The following is a 20,015-nucleotide window of genomic DNA, read 5'->3' on the forward strand; positions in this document are numbered from 1 at the left end:
AGCTCTGTGGCACTCCCTGAATATGGGATGGACAGGCATCCTGGGAGGAAGTTGCGAAGATCCCTTACCTGGACGGGAGGCCCAGAGAGTACAGAAAGGCATCCCAGCCAAGAGAATAAAGGGGGTCACACCCGGACAAGGCAACCCTAGAGGATGGATGGACATCTCAGCCAGACATGGTTCTAGTACCTTCCCGGGACGGGAAAAAAGGGAAGAACAGCAAAAGAATGTCACAGAGAGATATTCCCCAGGTGCTAGATGGCAGCAGCCCTCCATGATGGTGCCCATTGGGAACCAGCAGGGAATGCTGGGAGATGTAGTCTGGCAATACTGCCCTGCTGGGGACCATGGGTGCTACAAGGGGGCGCTGTAGGTAGATCCGCTCCTCAATTTATGGGGTCTATTGTATGACCTGGGAGTACTTCCATTGGGCAGTGACCCTGGCACTGGAAGTACTTTCACGTACTCAACAAAAGGGACCGCACTCTTTTATCCAGGTGAGTCAGAGCTGAGAGGATGTGAAGCAACACAAGACTGGAGGAGAGCAGTGCGGTGCTGAAAGGAGAGGATAATTGAATTGTGAGGAGATTATAAGAAAACGATTACTTGAACTTGTGCTTTGTGCTACTTTTGAGGTATTTTAGGTAATAAACCACTCTTTAATTGAACCCGGGACTCAATGTATGTTTGTGTTTGGAGCTTGCTGAAGGCCCAGTTCCATCACAATATATATTATAATTTGAAAATATAGGGGAAAAACTTTTAATGAACTTACATACACACAATATTTAATGCATTATATGTGATCAGTGACCACATATGAAAAATAATTTTTTTTTTCTTACCTGTACAATCCACACTAAAGAGGTTAATGGTGGCAGAAACACATGATTCATCCAGTGTCTGGAGGCGATGCAGCAACAATCTCACCATGGAGGCTTTGACTCTTTCTGGCAGGAAGGACAGCAGGTAAATAGGCACATACATTGCATAACGCAGTCGGCACAGCATAGGAGTCATAAGCTTTCCTTGAGGTGACTGAGCCATTCGCTCTATTGTTGGAAACAGCAACACAGATTTGAGAACCTGCAGATCAAAAACATTAAAATTCCAAATGAGCACTACTACATGTTATTAGTGCCTCTGGCATCATATCAGATTCTGAAAATACTTGTCTTTTTGTAGCCCTTTGATGTGGAGTGCAATTTGTCAAATAAATGAATAACTCAAAATGTAATGATGATGCATGAAATTCCAGGATTGCAGAATATAGTTAGTTGCTTTGCTTAATTGTAATTACAGTATATTGCTTACAGCAAAGAGAAAGATGTGGCCATAAGTAGGCATCCTAAATGATTTCAGATAAACATTAACTTATGCTTATGCACACACATCAAGTAACATTGCCACAAAGAATAACATATGGTATAAGTTTAAGATGCCAACTATGTGAGGGTACCTGGATGGCAGGGGAATGACAGGGGCTGGAGTACCAGCAGCTTCACACACAGGGGAGACTTAAATCTCATAGATCTCCAGGACTGACATGGAAGTTTTATAATGTAGGAACCATAAGCTTTCTACATGTACTGGATGATCTGGTAAGACAACAGCCTGGGTCTCTTGCCAATAAAATCAGTAAGAGTGGCTAGAAAGGGCTGGCAAGAGACTGCAAATCATTTTGGCCAGTAACAGAGGAAGCTATGGCTAGATTGCTTAATGAAGAGGCTGGGGAAAACTGGCTGGATATCAACATATGGTCCATAAGTTGGAGCAGAAAGTTATGTGTCTCTTCTTGTAGAAATCAGGCAGCTGAGAGGCTGAATGTGACTGAGTTTTAAGGTTGACTGAAAACTTGTGAGTGTAGAGATGAAGGAAGCTGCTAGAAGTAGGCTGTACAACTTTTATTTAAGTGTTAGAAGTTCTGTAGTCTCTACTCCAGATGTGATTTTTAGAGATTGTCCTGAAATGATACTGACTAGACATTTAAAGTCATTTCACATCAGCAGACTTGGAAACAGACCAGAGTTGGAAGGTTATGAAGTGGAGTGCTTGGTACTAACTCAGGTTTGAAGGTTGGTAGGACAGGTTTCTTTCATTAAATAGCCATGTATGTAATTGCTGTATTCGCTACAGATTATAATAATTCACTATTACCCTGACTCTATAAGTTATAAACAAGCAGTCATAATGATCTGCTGGCCATCATGGTCTGTCAGAGCTACTCTAGCTTGTGACTTTAACAAAGATTTTAATACTCTATAACATTTTTAACAGTCTATAACACTCTCTTTAAGGCTTCTTTTTTAAAAGATATTATGTTTAAGAAATATGAACTACAATTACCCATAGACACCACAACAATCAAATAAACAGCAGGAAAAAAAAAATCTTTACAGTTGCTGTTTCATCCACCACAAGTCTATTCATGCTTGGTTTTTAATAACATAGTTTTATAAAATTTTATTAAAAACAATGTATTTCAGGCACTGTACTAATACTTAGAAATGCCATTCTATTATTACTATTATCTGAAGATGACCTATTGTTACGAAAATACAGTATGTAATAAACATAAAATATGTCTCTTTAGAAACAACTTTCCAAACTGTTAACTATGTCCTCTGAAGCGTTTGATTGTTACACCATACAAAACTTTTCTAACTTGTTTTGTTTCTGTTTTTTTACTATATATGTTGTTTTAACCTGTATACAGTACATCCCTCGCTTGTATTTATTTTGTTAATAAGGATACCAAGTGGGGGAAAAAAGCCCTTCACAATATATTCAAACATGACATTACACAAATTTAGGGCTGTGCAATATCTTAAATGTTCATAGTGCCACATCGTTGATATATGAAACCATCACCTATGCTTGGGGTGTGTGTGTGTGTGTGTGTGTGTGTGTTTGTTTATGAGGGGGGTTGTTGTTATTGGAGAAATGTGGGGATTACATAATAGCTGCTCTACAATCTCACTGTGTTTTGTTTAAAATAATAACAAAGCACTAATTTATTTTCTAGATTACTTTGTTCTTCTTATATTGAAACATGCTTTTAAGTCAATAAAGAATTTTCATGAGGGTATGCACACGCATACAAACAAAATGTAATTATTCATCAAGAAAGAGACAATTCAGCTTGACTTCAGGTATACTACCCAAGCTGCAACTCGAGCTAGCAGTTCATAATGACCTCTCAACCTGGACATCTGTGTAAGGCCGGGTTTATACTTCACACGATGCGACGCATGCTGCAGCGGACGATCCTGCAACACAAACGTTGTACTGTTAATACTTGCACACGTACTTTAAGTAAATCTGGAGAAATCCACCAGGTGGCAGTGCAAGATATTATCACGGTGAGAAAAGGATTGGCTTCGCTGTGTTGTGAATTGCCTGGAACACCCATTAAATTCTGATGACACATTACAACAATATCTCTGAAAAGAATGTTTAATGATTAAATCCATCAATCCAGGGATCTGTTCATTCCAGCTAACATTGGGCACGAGGCAGAAGCAATCCCTGGACGAGGCATCAGCTCACTGCAAGGTAAATACAAGTACTCACATACACTAGCATCATTTTAGTGTCACCAAATCTGCATACACTACCTTTGGAAGGAAACTGGAGGCCACTGTGGAAACCCAGCAGGAAAACATGCAAACTCCAGGCAGAGAATACCAGCGACCTGACTCCCTGCGAGACAGCAGTGCTACCGCTCTGCCACCGTGTTACCCACATGTGTGTAATTATAAAGTGTTCATTACTTAAACGAAATGAACGATTTATCTGTAAAATGTAACATACATACTTTAATGCATTTCATCATGAAAGTGATATAAAGTATAAATCTTAGGATTCTAAATGTGCAGAGAGCTGGAATATCATACATTTAATGTGTTCTGTGTGGTGATCTATTGCTGTTTGCCACTGCTGTCAGGTCCGGAGGAAGCCACAGAAAAAAAAGACGGCACATAAAACGGTATGTGAGTCATTATGATCGGGAATATGTGACGCTTGAATATAAAAGCACCATGAATGCATCTGTATGTCGGCATTTTGCTTCAGCACATCGAACCATTCATCAAACATCGAAGCGTGCACATTAATCCCGTAGGATCCGCAAAGTGGCTTTCTGTCACATGTAGATAGTATACAGAGACTCTGACGTCACATTCCAACTTTTAGAACACTATGCCCCTGACCTTTTGCTGATACTGTAACTCGCGCACGCGTCGCATTAATTTCTGAGGATTTGCTCAGAGGACGTGTGAAATGAATGCTGGGAACGTGTGGCAGCCATGATGTGTGCGCATTCTGTGCGTGAAGTATAAACGAGCCCTTAGAGCTAATTTAGCCATTTGACTGCCACTATATTCATCTTTAGCTCTCTCTGCTCTTCCATCCACTTCAGAAGAAAAAAGGGGGAAAAAAAAGCCCACGATGAGCTACTATAAATTAGCATAGCACAGGAATCCCATCTTCTTCTGCAAATAAAACTGCTTGATAGGCTTCTTATGAAGTGCGCAAGATTTGAAAAAAATGCAGTTTGGCACTTTGAGGAAATTTATGGAAATGTTTTATTTCTGTTGAGATCTGTCGAGTTTTATATACACACTGATCATGTAGCCAGCCAATTGACAATGGATGATATCATCAACCACTACTTCAGCCCTATAAACATGTTTTGTACAATACTTAACTTTATAGTTTACTGTATATATTATTGTTGTGATAAATGTTTTTGAGTTTGAATTATGGTTAACACGACTGCCTCACAATTTTAAGAACCTGGGTTTTTCTCAGTGTCCTGACTGACTTTTTGGATTTTGCATGTCCTCTGGATATCCATAAATGTTTTAGCTTGGTTATTTTGGTGGTCCTCCACATGCATGTTATAGTGCTACTGTGTAATTGATGGCTAGATGACAGTCTGAGTGTTTGCATCAGTGTGCATTGTAATAGACTATTTTCTATGTATGTTTGGTTCCTGCCTTATGCCTGATAATGCTCAGGTAGTCTTGTTACCCTGGAACATCATACAAATAAGAAGGATGAAAAAAGAAATGAATAAAAGGCAAGGAAGGATTATGACTTTCTAACACTTTTTAAATTGTGAGACTGCTTTTTGTTATTATAATACCACACATTAATTTTTCTCTCACATTCAGAGCAGTATGGAAAACAACAAAGTCTTTTAGGACTGTGGTGGATATAATGGATGGCACATTCACGTATTAAAGTAACCATGAAGATCAACACTGTGACACAAATTAAACTTTCCTATAGAGATGCAGGGGTAGCTTAATAAGGAAGTGAATGCTCGAGAACCAAAACAGAAATTAATATTTTCACTTTATGTAAAATATCCTTAAAGAATTTTAAAAGAAAACATGTAATTTACCACTGTGCTTTCTTGATAGTGGTGTTTAATGAGATTAATAAAGTTTATCTAATCTAATCTATACATAGGCATTACAAGTATAAGCCTAAGGTTCTCTGTCATGATTGATTAAGTAATCTATATCCTTAAGCAATCAAAATATTTTAAGGTTTCAAAGTTTATTTGCACTTTCTGATTACACTCAATATTTTATCATAGAAAAGTACTAAATGTAAGCATCAATATTAGTTTTAAAAATAAGTATTGCAATACTGTATTTAGGTTTTGTTCTCTATCTGATGGGAGAGGCTTTGCAACCAAGTGACTGAAAAGGATGGCAACCTGGTTAGCTTTGAGACAGTTTGACGAAGAATGTCAGGAGATCTATGTTCTGTGAAACGTTTATTGTCGAAAATGATTCTGTATTATTGTATGTTACAACCTTGCAAGATTAAATAATGATTGAGGCTGAAAGTCCATCACCAATTATTTTGTCTTGCAGGTTGTTCTCCCAGCTACAATTGATGAAGTCTTCCATTTCCTGTACTCGACTATATAAATCGACAAAAAATACATCTTCTACTTGATAAGTACAAATTAGGGTTTTTAATGAATGTACAATGTATCATATTCTTAATATTTTCTAAATATTATGGGAATTTTCTAATTTCCTACTTACCACAATGCCTCACTCTCTCTCCTTAATATAAACTTTTATTTCCAACAGAAAATTTTATTTCTGATTTGGAGGACTTTAAGAAAGGTTAAAGCACATGTTTAGCACTTTTGAAACTGAAGTTACTTTTTCACCATCGTGACATACAATATGTTGCTTTGCCTAGAATCTTGTTTTTTTATGTGAAGTACTAATTATTTAAATTTTATTATTTATTATAAACCTGTTCCAGTTCTGTGTCATATAGTACATTTAAATTTTGTTGCCTTTATTGCAGAACAACTGAGCATACCATACGCATCAAATTCAGTCTTGTGTACAGTAAATATTTATCCCAATTTGACTCTATAAAATACTACAGCTGTATGCACAGCAAGCTAAATTAACATTTAGAAATATATCAAAATGCATTTTAAGTTACCTAGAAATACATTAAATATATTTTGTAATGAATTACAGGTATCGAAAAATATGTTGTCCCACAAGGGTGACTTTTGTAAGTCATTTTGCATTAAAACATCTGCCAAGCAAATACATTTTAATGTACTAAGGTATATAATACTACCCCAGGACTACAGGGGGTGCAGTCACTAACCATGCCATTTCTTTTTGTCTCTGCAGTGTCAAGAAACCACCCCTTGAGGGCAACAGAGCTCCGCCACCAGAGGCCCTTGCCCAGAGGGCTGGCGCGCTATAAAACTGAGTCTTTCCCAGAGGAGTGCGTCACACTTCAGGTAGGAGCCTCTGCATGACTTAACTCCCCGTGACTGACCCACTCAGACAAGCCTCTTCTACTATGGAGCCTTGTTGTCTAAAATGACACATTAGAAACCTGATTTCTGTTGATCTTTCAAGCACTAGTTCCTGTTCAGTTTACTGGACAATTGCATTAAATGAAGTGGCCCAGTTGACATCCTAACTTTCCTTTGGGACTCCAACCATCCTTCCATTTACCACAATGTCTGCTGTAAATTTCCCTTTAGGATATTTCAAATAAATTTCAAGATTTCTTGAAATGATATGCTGTTCATTTCGAGATATCTAGAATGCATTTCAAAATATGTTAAATATAAGTCTGTAGGCATTTTGAGATATCTAAAATGAATTTCAAGTTATCTCAAGTATGTTTACAAGTATCTTAAAACAGCTAGTTTTCTGTCCATTTTCAGATATCTGAAATGGATAACACAGTTATCATGAAAGTACATATAGAAATATTAATGATGTATAGTACTAATGTAAAGGAGTGACAACTTTAGTTGAAAGTTTTTATATTGGAAGAATAAAGATCTGAAATAAACTCAAAATCTTGCTTACTTAATTACAGTAATATCTTCATTGTTTTCAATTTAATCTGTAATTTGATGTGGATGAATACAAAAATAAACAACTGCAGTAATATCTTTATTGTTTTCAATTTAATCTGTTATTTAATGTGGATGAATAAGAAAATAGACCTATAATAGTGCTGTATATAAACAAACATAGTAATAAGTAAATGAAGTATACTGAAATTAATGATGAAAAATTATGGTGGCAAAATGGTTTGACAAATATTACAATTGAAATTCCACAAAATATTTGAGGCTATAGCCCAGTACTGTATATAAATCAAGACTTTATTTGGCTACAGCCACTATAGTAAGCAAAGCCTACTCTCAATTAATTCTGTGGAAGAATAATATGGAAACTGATCAGGAATCTCGGGAAATCAAAAAATACAGACTAAATGATGATTATTTCTCTAAATTATTTACAATCAATGACAATATTGCACAAGTACAATCAATGCCAGATCGAGCAAAGATAACCTTAAAATATTTGCCAAACACTGGGTGTTTCAGCTGCTTAACAGAGCTGGGAAAACGGCATGAATGAGCTCCAACAATTTATGAACTACTTCAGAAGCTTAAAGGAACAGGATATTTGTTGAAATAGATTAACTTTATATATTCATTATAAAATATTTTATGAGCTTTAATAACCTTCAATAAAGCTTGCCTAATTTTATAAAACTATAGCTTTTGAGAGTGTGTACCTTATAACAACATAATGCAAAAAGTTTAACTACCAGCACCGACTGCTTTTTGGCACTCTTTACATGTTTTGTAAGTCTTTGAGATGTTGTCAAGAATCTTTAAGGATAGACTTGGCACAGTAACTTTCTTATTGTTAGAAATGATGGGTTATGGGCAGCTATAAATCAGCTTTGCATTTTCCAGCTCTATTGCAAACAGCTGTTATGCTGAATTGATTTCTTTTCCAAACTGTCTCTTGGCATAAAATCTTGGTGGCCCTCCCAGGTCCCCCTGGTCTTGGCTGATTTAATTCAGTGGCAACACTTTCCAATTCCTTGAATCAGGTTCCATTAAAAAAAATGTGTGTGTATATACACACACATTTATATTATATATATTTATATTATATTATATTATATTATATAACAAGTACAGATGTAGCCTCATCTTTCACCATGTGCATCTTAAACTGAATATGGAAATTCTTACTGCATGTCACAACATCTCTGTTCCATTAAAAAAAATTCTCATATCAATTTTTCCCATTAGTCATTTTATACTCTGTAATTTTGTCATTAGCTTAATAAGAAACTATTTTTATGGCAGCATATTAGTGTGCAAACACAGCACCAGTCAAGTATGGGGTTGCCAATGTAATTAAAAATGAATATACAATGATAGATTATATTTCAAACAATCAACATCAACATGCTTAAATATTATATATTGTAAACGTTAAAAAATAGCATCTAAATCACACAGAAATTGCTACCACTAATAAAACATTATTTGGAAAATAAAAATGAAGCTGCAGCATACAGGGCTTTTTAATACTGACTGGCATAGAGTTATAATTATTTATGCCCATTTTATAAACGTATACCTTTACATATCTAATATTGTGATTTTCCTTAAAATGACTGTAATCAAACCATACATTTACACTTACTAAATTTGGCAGCAGTGATGGCATGGTAGATACCTGTCTTGAATGGCACACTAATCCACTGCAGGGCACAGTCATTTACCCATCCACAATTTCTTATATTTGGACAATTTAGAGTCCAATTAATCTTATGCTTTTGGACTGGAGTACTCACATAAAAATACACATGTACAAAGGTCACAAAAATATCTGCACCCAGTTGGCAGTACACTTGTATTTCATTATAGTATGCCCTATCTATTGCTTGTCTGGTAAAGTTCTAAATACCTTAGAATAACTTTCAGAGAAAGTAGTTGCAAAACAGTGGTCATTACCACAACTATTCCACATAAGAGGAGATAAACAATACTGTATGATGTGGTTGAGGTTCATCATAAAATAACAAGGATGTTGAAATTCATCTTTAAGCTATCAAAATGTATGAAATATACCAATTATTGAAAATGAACCCTCAAGACCTCTTCAACAGACAGCAACCTAACCACCAAGTAAACAAATAAATGCATAAATATTTGTTTTTGAAGATGACCAATATTAATTTTTGAAATTATAATCTTTTATACATTTTTTGTCAAATCAGAATTCACCTTTTTTTGTACTTTCACTGACATGAACAATGTGTTAACCCTACAAAAACAATAATAAATATGGAGAGAACAGATAACTACCAATGGGTAATAAACGGATTAAAATATAAATACAGCAATTAGTTTTTCATTCAGTGTTATATTTTGTGCTACTAATAGCCTTACAAAATTATATAAGGTACATTACAAATACAAGCTGCTAAGACTGAAATAAAAACAATAATATGGCATAGAAATTAACACTGAGAGATAATGAATGAAGAATGTACTGTAAGTTAAGTGGCAAACCGATTTTGGAGTGACAGGATGCCCTAATTTGGACATTGTTTTCAGGCTAGCAACCAAGAGCCAATAAATTTGTTCTTGTGTGTGAAGACAAGACAGAAAGAAGTGACATATTACACAAATGATGTGTGGTGGTAAAATGACAAAATCTTTAACTCACCAGCTCAAACATTTTAAAGGTACATGTTATCTTAATACAACTAACATTACTGATATTTTATTTTTCCGAATTTAAAAATAAAAATTAATGGATTCATTAATTAAACTGGACAGCACTTTAAGTAAAGACAAAGTAAAAAACACTCCTTGTTTAACAAATCTACTTGAAGGTGAATCATGTTAAAGTGGAAAGTGAAAAAGAATTCAATCACTATTAGTAAACGAGTTAGCTGTTTGGGAAGTAGCACTGTTTGCAGCAATTAATAATACATCATTACATTTTCAAGTACACAGCATTTTCTCAAACACTATGAATTTAAAGATGACTAACACATTTTATTGTAAATGTTAAATTATACTATAAAATTTCATTAATCATTTTATAAATTAGATAGAGGAACCGAAAATCCTAATTAAGAAATCAACCAGCATAAGCAGAATATCATAATTGGCTTAACAGTAACCATGAGATAATTATTCTCCTGTGAAATTTTAAAGAAGTTTTAATTATTTAAATATGAAGGGGAAAAAACTCTTTCTTGTATATCCACATTAACTTTCTCTAGGGAAATCATTTTACTCTGGTACTAATGTGGTAGACAACGGATATTACACTTCCATTATGAGAATCAAAGTCATACAGAACTAATACAATTTACTCAATAAATGTCAAACACTACAAACTAGTGACACTCACTCTCATTGTGATAAAAATCTTTGGCAGACTGGTACTGAGACACATTAAATAGAACATTCCAGATTGTCTGTACATACTCAAGTCTGCATGGTTTTACAACTGGTCCGCAGAAGATGTCATGTCATGTCCTTTTAACTTCACATAGAGCTGGCAAAGCTGGATAATAAAAACTGCTGTGCCACAATACTGTTTATAGGCTACATCACATCATATAAAACCGCTGTGACACCAGCAGTGATGACCAAGCTCCCAGATATAGGATTAGGTACCACCTTCTGCAACTGAATTTATTACTTCTTAACTGGCAGACCCCTAAAAAACCTGAATGGTAGCCTCACATCCAGTGTGCTGAGACCTCTTTAGTACTTCTTGTTCACCTCTGACTGTGTGGCCAGATACAGCTCCAACTATATCATTAAATTTGCTGATGACACCACTTGATGGGCCTGATCCCCAACAAAGATGAGATGGCTTACAAAGAATTATGTTGAAAAATATGCACACCTTTGCATGTGGTGTATTTGCTGTTTCAGATCTATTTCTTGTCACACATGTGCGCATGGGATACAGCTTAAGGGCTCGAATACCTGTGATTACCCACCAAGCCAAGGTGCTGTGCTCTAATGCTTTCTCTCTTTGTCCAGACCAGCTGACCCTTCTGCCACATATGTCACTTCCGGTTCCTGTTCTGAGGGATCTGCCCATTTCTGTCAAACAGCCACATAAATCTTGCCATTAAATTAACTTATTTTAAACGATGAGGAAGGGGAATTTTATATATTCATATCTTAGCTATTGTGCTTTACTTTTGTTGTTAGAATAGTACTTTTTAAATGATTAGACTGACAGTTAAATAAGATCATCCTAAAAGTATATAAAAATAGTACCAAACATTGCTACTACTTTTACTTAAAATGTCACTGTTCATTCTATCTCAGTTCAAGACTTTGCTCTTGTTGTGTTTGGGATACAAAGATTCTGTCCCATCTCAGTGAGTAACACAGAGAGGACTCCCCCTGAAGGGACAATTGTGAATCTGAGACTTTCAGATTACAAAGACACCTATCTTGGTGAGATGCCTTTGTATCTGCGGATGGGAAATCTTTTAAGCTACAACAGTCCACTTCTATGTGGGCAAAGTTAAGCTGATGATGCTTAACCCCTTGCATCCACGTGCACCATTACAAGCACTAACAAATAAAATGTGTTTCCTACTTTTTTTTTAGGAATGACTGTTTTTTCTCATAATTAATGATTTAATTAATATTTTAATGACAAGTCCTACTTCAAGATGCCTTCTTGTGTTCTTTACAGTAAATTTGCATTATCTATACTAATAAAAGGCAAAGCCCTCAGTGACTCACACACTCACTGACTGACTGACTGACTGACTGACTCATCACTAATTCTCCAACTTCCCGTGTAGGTAGAAGGCTGAAATTTGACAGGCTCATTCCTTACAGCTTACTTACAAAAGTTGGGCAGGTTTCATTTAGAAATTCTACGCGTGATGGTCATAACTGGAAGCTCATTTTCTCCATATAATGTAATGGATTTGAGCTCGATGGCCGTGGGGGATGGAGTTTCGTGTGACATCATCACGCCTCCACGTAATCACGTGAACTGACTGTCAACACATTACGTAGAAAACCAGGAAAAGCTCCAAAAAGCGCTGAAGAAAACTTGCATTATACAATTGAGAAGGCAGCGAAACAATAAGAAGCGAGCGAGTGACACATACTGTATAAGCATATTCATGCCTGAAGCTACTTCGGAAACAAAGCACAGTGTAAACCTAAAGTTTAAATTAAGTTCATAGACAGGCTGCCGCTGGCGTTTGTCATGCCCCAGCTAATGCGGGATACAAGTTTAATGAGAGGATGCAGGGTATAAACGACAGTTTTGATCACTTTCTAACTAAGTTCAAATTGCTGGTCAAAGACTGTGCTTATGCAAATTCCGAGAGACTGTGTTTGTGGGGGGATTGACAGTTAAGGCGGGTGGAGGAGTGACGTCATCATCTCCCCTCCCATTCACCTCATTTCACTCTGAGCTGAGCTCCGCGGCTAACGCTGTCTTCCGAAGCAACTTCGTCACACTGCCATCAAATACTCACAGAAAAATCCATAAGTTAATACACACGCTGTCTCTAGAGTTTCTCCACACTGAATCCTCCAGGCACTACTTACAAAAGGTTACATTGACAATCGTGTTACGTTATTTTTAAATTGTTTCCTTTTCTTAGCACAAGCACAGCTGAGAAGCTTTGATTTTCCATAAATTGTTTAATCACACTTTGCATTACTTAGCACAAGCACAGCTGAGAAGCTTTGATGCATGTGCTCCATAATCGTGTTAAAAATAATGCATTTAATCACACTGTTGCATTACAAGCAAATATAACACAAGGGTTTTTAACTTTGTGTCAATGCATGATTTCCTGTACACACCTGATTACATTGATCAGCACCTCAAAAGCTAGACATCATGCCAAGATCCAAAGATTCATTTAACCCTCGCACCTTTGGGACTCCAGCGAACCACAGTGAGCCATTATCCACAAATGGTTTGAGAACCAAAATTACCCCAAGAAGTATCCGAAAAAAGACCCCAGGACAGCGTGAGGTTAACATAGAAAAGACAGATCACCAATTCAAGCTTTATGAATAATCGATTTTGGGAAAATACCTTGCCATCAATAATTGTTTTGGTAAAGCCATACTCAGTGTAATCCTACTTCCGCCATCTGTTCGTCAACTCAAGCTGAAGCGATCTTGGATGCTGCAACAGGACAATGACCCAAAACACACCAGCAAATATCTTTGAAGAAAAACAAAATATATATATATATATATATATATATATATATATATATATATATATATATATATATATATATATATATATATATATATGTATTTGGATTTTTTCTCCTAAATAATAAAACCATCATTTAAAAACTGAATGACCTCCAAAGAGGGCAGGAGACTTTTGATATCGTGAACGTGTCTGCAAAAGTGGGGACTCCTGCCCAGCAAAAGTCGAGCAGCCGCACGTGCGCATAGCTGTGCTGGCCTTTGAGTCTGCGCTTCTGCCTTTAGTCAAAGTGAGCACTTTTAATTTTTTTCATCCTCCCCCTGAGCTATAGCCCAGACAAGTGCAAACACGGGACCCCTTTTCTACACCGCGGCAAACTACTATTAAAGCGCTTCTCACTTTCTTTTGCACGTTGTGATGGATGGCCGGCCATTTATCCCGGCCAATACCCCCAAGCCGCCAGGTGGAGCCCTCCTTGCAGAGTGGAGGTCCCCAGAAGACCAGCAGGGCATCATGGACATTGGAGTTTTTATGCAAAGCCCTGCTGGGTGCCGTGGGGGCCACAGGAGGGAGCTGCAGGGAGGACCGAGGGCTTCTTCGTGCCCTGTGACCCGGAGGTTCGTCACAGGAAGAGCGACGGACTTCCGGGTTAAAGAAAGGGACTATTTACCCTGACCCGGAAGGAATAAGGACTTGTGGACTGTTGGGCAGAAACACTTCTGGGTCAGGGAGTATAAAAGGACAATGGGAAATCATAGACAATGAGCTGAGCTGGGTGGAAGGGTGGCAACGCGTCTGGGAGCTGGAGGATTGGTTTATTGGTTATTATTGTAATTATATGAGTATTGTGGAGAAGAGTGTGCTTTGTGCACTGTGGGAGAAAAATAAAGTCAACATTTGGACTTTTACCTGGTGTCTGGAGTCGTGGACAGGGGTTCAAGGGAGCGAGAGCGCTCCCTATCGTTCACAACGTATACGATTATGAGGTCGTCAGCTCGGATTATGAAGACATGCACAGGAGTGGAGGACTGACAGTGCCATTACAGCCGATTAATGGCAGGGACGTCTCACCAGTCTACACAAGACCCACCGCGACTGTCCCCAAAAGGCGCTCATATCGTCAGCGAACACATCTTTCTATACTATATAAAAGAAAAAGGCAACTTTCCTTTCTTTACACCTTTTTTCCTTTTATCCCAAACCAAAGCCTTTCTCTCTTAACACTGCAAAGGACACAAAACTAATTTTCTTTAATTGCTGGTAATGCCGGTAAGGCACATTACCAGAGGCAGAAATTTGGACGTTCACATAGAAAATGTAATTTCTATACCACAGCCGTCGTGTAGCGCCTTTGAAAAGGGGTCTACTACCGAGAGATGATCCATATCCATTTTAGCTGCTGTTAGTACTACTTACCTGTTGTGTTATACAGTCTTTAAAATGTAGTTTACCTGCAACCACTCCAGTAGTGCTCAATGTACCTGTACTTCTTAAAACGTTAATGTTTTACTGTTTAATAACTTATAGACTATATTTTATTATTGTTCCCTTGCACTCAGTGACCAAAGCTATACACACATACTGTATATAGACACATACATATATATACACATATATATACCTGTGTGTATGTTTGTATGTATGTGTATATATATATATATATATATATATATATATATATATATATATATATATATATATATATACACACACACACCTATCTATATTATATATATATATATATATATATATATATACACACACACATACATACACACATATATATAATTTGTGTGTGTGTATGTATGTATGTGTGTGTATACATGATGTAGATAGGTATGTATATATATGTGTATATGTAGATATGTATATAGATATTCTACGTACACGGGAGGTTGGAGAATTAGTGATGAGTCAGTGAGTGAGTGAGTCAGTGAGGGCTTTGCCTTTTATTAGTATAGATATATGCCACCAACACTCATGACAATGACAACACAATTACATTGACAATCATGTTACATTATTTTTCCTTTTCTTTTTCATAACTTCTTTAACACACTACTTCTCCGCTGCGAAGCGTGGGTATTCTGCTAGTCTATATTAATAAAAGGCAAAGCCCTCACTGACTGACTGACTGACATGACTGGCTGACTCACTCACTCATCACTAATTCTCCAACTTCTCGTGTAGGTAGAAGGCTGAAATTTGGCAGGCTCATTCCTTACAGCTTACTTACAAAAGTTGGGCAGGTTTCGAAATTCTACGCGTAATGGTCATAACTGGAACCTATTTTCCTCCATATGCTGTAATGGACTTTAGCTCGATGCCCGTGGGGGGGCGGAGCTGCGTGTCACATCATCACGCCTCCCACGTAATCACGTGAACTGACTGTGAACGCAGTACGCAGAAAAGAAGGAAGAGCTCCCAAAGAGCACTGAACAAAAATGCTTACAAGCTTACTCATAACTGCAGCTACTGCGGAAACAAAGAACGGTGTAAACCGTAAGTTTAAATTAAGTTTATGCACATGCTCCCGCTGCCGTTTGTCATGCCTTCGTCGAATACTTTATTCGCGAGATACAAGTTTAATGAGAACACACGAGGTATAAACGAGACTTTGGATCGCCTTATATGATAAGGCAGTCAGCTAAAGAAGGGAATCAATAAATATCTATAATCGTAATAAAGGAACAAAAAATAGCGTACAAGCCGCGGATTAAATAAAGGAAATGGGTACCTGAACAGTACAGTAAGTCTCGAATAGCTACACAATAACTATAACAATCGTAATAAATGAACAATAAAACAGTACAGATCCACGAAGCAAGGAGAAACGACGGCCTTATATGGCGTTCGTTTATAAAGCAGCGGAGAAGCTGTGTGAAGGCAACTACACAAAACACAGTAGAGCACCACACTCTCAATGTATTCTTTGCATCACGGTTATACCCTCTGATCTCCCATTTCAATTCAAATGCCTCAAATTTCCAGTAAGGCTCTGCTTCGCGATGACAATTAATAAGTCTCAGTGACAGACCCTACAAAAGGTTGCCATTGATTTGAGGCAACATTGCTTTTCTCCTGGACAACTATACGTTGCATTCTCAAAAGTAATCTCAGTGCATAGCTTGACATATTACTGGTCATATAGCATAGCTGGTCATAGCTGGTCATATTACAGCCGGAGTGCTGAATTGACAACGTGGTATACAAAGAGGTCCTTAACAGATAGTTATTGGTATATTTTCCCTCAGTTTAAAAAGGTTTCCTTTTCTTCTTAATAAAAATTTAAAACCAGTCCTTCGTCGCTGTGAAACGCAGGGATTTTGCTATATACAGTATATATACAGTAATCCCTCCTCGATCGCAGGGGTTGCGTTCCAGACCCCCCCGCGATAGGTGAAAATCCGCGAAGTAGAAACCATATGTTTGTATGGTTATTTTTATATATTTTAAACCCTTACTCTTCCACCCTGTTAACATTATTAGAGCCCTCTAGACATGAAATAACACCCTTTAGCCAAACGTTTAAACTGTGCTCCATGACAAGACAGAGATGACAGTTCTTTCTCACAATTAAAAGAATGCAAACATATCTTATCTTCAAAAGAGTGCTGTCAGGAGCAGAGAATGTCAGAGAGAGCACTCGCTAAGAAAAGCAAACAATCAAAAAATCAATACGTTTAAGTATACAGAAGCACCGCGATAAAGCGGCATTTTGTAGAGGAGCCTCCGTGTCCTCTGTGCAAACAGCCCCTCTGTTCACACCCCCTCCGTCAGGCAGAGAGAGTGAGAAAGATAGAGAGAAGCAAACAAGCACGGCGCGGGAAGCATATCTTATATCATTGAGGAGTTTTAGTTAATATGTAATACATGCTCTGATTGGGTAGCTTCTAAGCCATCCGCCAATAGCGTCCCTTGTATGAAATCAACTGGGCAATCAAACTGAGGAAGCATGTAACCTAAATTAAAATACCCATTGTCCAGAAAGCGTAACTAGCTTAAAAATCCATGATATATATTTAGATGTGTTTCCACTTAAAATCCGCGATAGAGTAAAGCCGCGAAAGTCGAAGCGCGATATAGCGAGGGATTACTGTATATATAGATCTGTATATATATGTCTCTGTGTGTGTATCTATATATATATATATATATATATTTATATATATATATATATGTGTGTGTGTATGTATATATGTATGTGTATGTGTGTATATATATGTATATTTATCTGTATGTATGTATGTGTATATGTATATATGTATATGTGTGTGTATGTTGTCAGGGATGCCAGGGGCTACGACCCAGCCGGGATGCCTTGAGGGACCGGAGGAGGGTCTATGCCTACCCTGGATCATGTGGGGGCTGCCATCCTGGTTGCTTTGGGGGCCACGGGTAGGGGTCTTGGAAGCCCAACCCTGTAGGGATCCGTGGTCACCGCCAGGAGGCGCCCCAATGCCTTGGGGACCCTGGACCTCAGCACTTCCGCCACACCAGGAAGTGCTGGGGGGAAGAGGAGAAGGGACACCCGGAGAGCTTCCGGGAGAACAGCCGGCACTTCCTCCACACTGGGGCATGTCCAGGGAGGAGTGCAAGGAAACACCTGGAGCCCATCCGGGGTGAAATAAAAGGGGCCGTCTCCTTTCATTCGAGGCTGGAGTCGGGTGGAAGCAGGACAAAGCAAGGGAGGAGAGTGGAGGCGGCCCGAAGAGAAGGCATTGTGTGGCCAGGACTGTGTGGGGGTTCGTGTGTGCACTTGACTTTATTGTAAATATTTGTGTAAATAAACGTGTGGTGGTGATGAACAACATGTCCGCCTGTCTGTGTCCGGGCCGCGTCCACAATGTATGTATGTATATGTACAGTATGTGTATATGTTGATATGTGTATATATGTATATATATGTAGATCTGTATATGTATATATGTGTAGATATGTGTATATGTAGATATATATATATGTATATGTATATATGTTTATAGGTGTGTGTGTGTGTATGTATATATATATATATATATATATATATATATATATATATATATGACAGCAACACTCATAACAGTGACAAAACAATTACATTGACAATCATGTTACGTTATTTTTAAAATGTTTCCTTTTCTTTTTCATAACTTCTTTAGCACACTGCTTCTCCGCTGTGAAGCACGGGTATTTTGCTAGTATATATATATGACAGCAACACTCATAACAGTGACAAAACAATTACATTGACAATCATGTTATGTTATTTTTAAAATGTTTCCTTTTCTTTTTCATAACTTCTTTAACACACTACTTCTCCGCTGCGAAATGCGGGTATTTTGCTAGTGCTAAATAAACAGAACAGCTTATAAATACATTGCGTAATATCACTATTTTAATTCTATTTTTAAAAAAGTTTTGATTTCTATATCATATTCATCTGCCATTTATGAACTTTGACCTTTTCTATTCTAATTTTTAGTTTTTATTTTTCATCACTTATCTTTGTATTTTGAGAAAATCATTTCAGTTTAGTTTTTGCTTTATCTCAAAAAAGGCTGTGTATGTGTCTGCAGAATAAAGGGATTGTGGAAATAGGCAGATATGCAAATATTAAGGCTGTCTCGGCTCCGGCAACCTACAGAGTTAGCCATCTTCTGAATATTTTAAACTGTACCTAACTTGTGTTGTGTCAATGTTTTTAAGTTTAAAGAGCAGGTAGTTTACTTAGGTAGCACTAGGCATGTTAACCACAAAATCAAATACTTCATACTACCTTATGAAGGAAGATAATTCACATAACCTGCTACACGTTCAATAAATGGCTTTTTTTAGTACACTTTTTCACAAACATGGCCTGTCATTTTAATTTCTCAAATAGAGTTTGTATTTTTTTTTAGCATGCCACCGTCTTCAAACCTCTTTATATACACAACTTAACGAAAGCAGTTAAACAGTGTTTTTAAATTGTCAGGTTCTTTTTCTTTAATAGGTTCCACAAACCTAACTGCTTTGCCACCGATTACACACTGTCTTTTGTTACTATCTGTGCCTCACTTGAAGTCCTCCCAGACATAAGCGTCCCATTTACAAACAATTGTTTTCTATATCTGTTCTAAGACATGTTCTATCTAGGCAGCTGACATACATTAGTGAAAATACTTGAATATGCATTTATTAAACTAGCATTTTTCAATCACATAATTTATTAATTCATTCCCTAATTAACCTGAATAGATAAGCTGTATGTTCATGACCGGAAGTTAAAAAAAAAAAAAAATTGTGCAGGAAACTTAACATCATACCTCTTTTAATAGTGTATTGTGCACCTCTAGATTATTAAAAATCTTGTGATTTAAACCTGTTACAAATCACAGCTCTGCATCTGTGTTAGAGTCTAAAATCAAAGCCACATTCTGACCTTGCAAATATGACTACTGGACAGAAACTCATTTAACT

General features: G+C 37.2%; 1 protein-coding gene across 1 annotated transcript in view; it reads right to left on the minus strand.

Annotated features, from left to right (window-relative positions):
* The window catches only part of ldah (lipid droplet associated hydrolase), a 260,977-nt gene that overhangs the window by 59,183 nt on the left and 181,779 nt on the right, over positions 1–20,015 (minus strand). Inside the window, exon 5 of the mRNA XM_039749785.1 lies at positions 846–1,086. Within this exon, the coding sequence (XP_039605719.1) occupies positions 846–1,086 (241 nt within the window). The remainder of the gene's footprint in view (positions 1–845; positions 1,087–20,015) is intronic.

The sequence above is a fragment of the Polypterus senegalus genome, chromosome 3 (assembly GCF_016835505.1).
Source record: "Polypterus senegalus isolate Bchr_013 chromosome 3, ASM1683550v1, whole genome shotgun sequence".
Taxonomy (NCBI): domain Eukaryota; kingdom Metazoa; phylum Chordata; class Cladistia; order Polypteriformes; family Polypteridae; genus Polypterus; species Polypterus senegalus.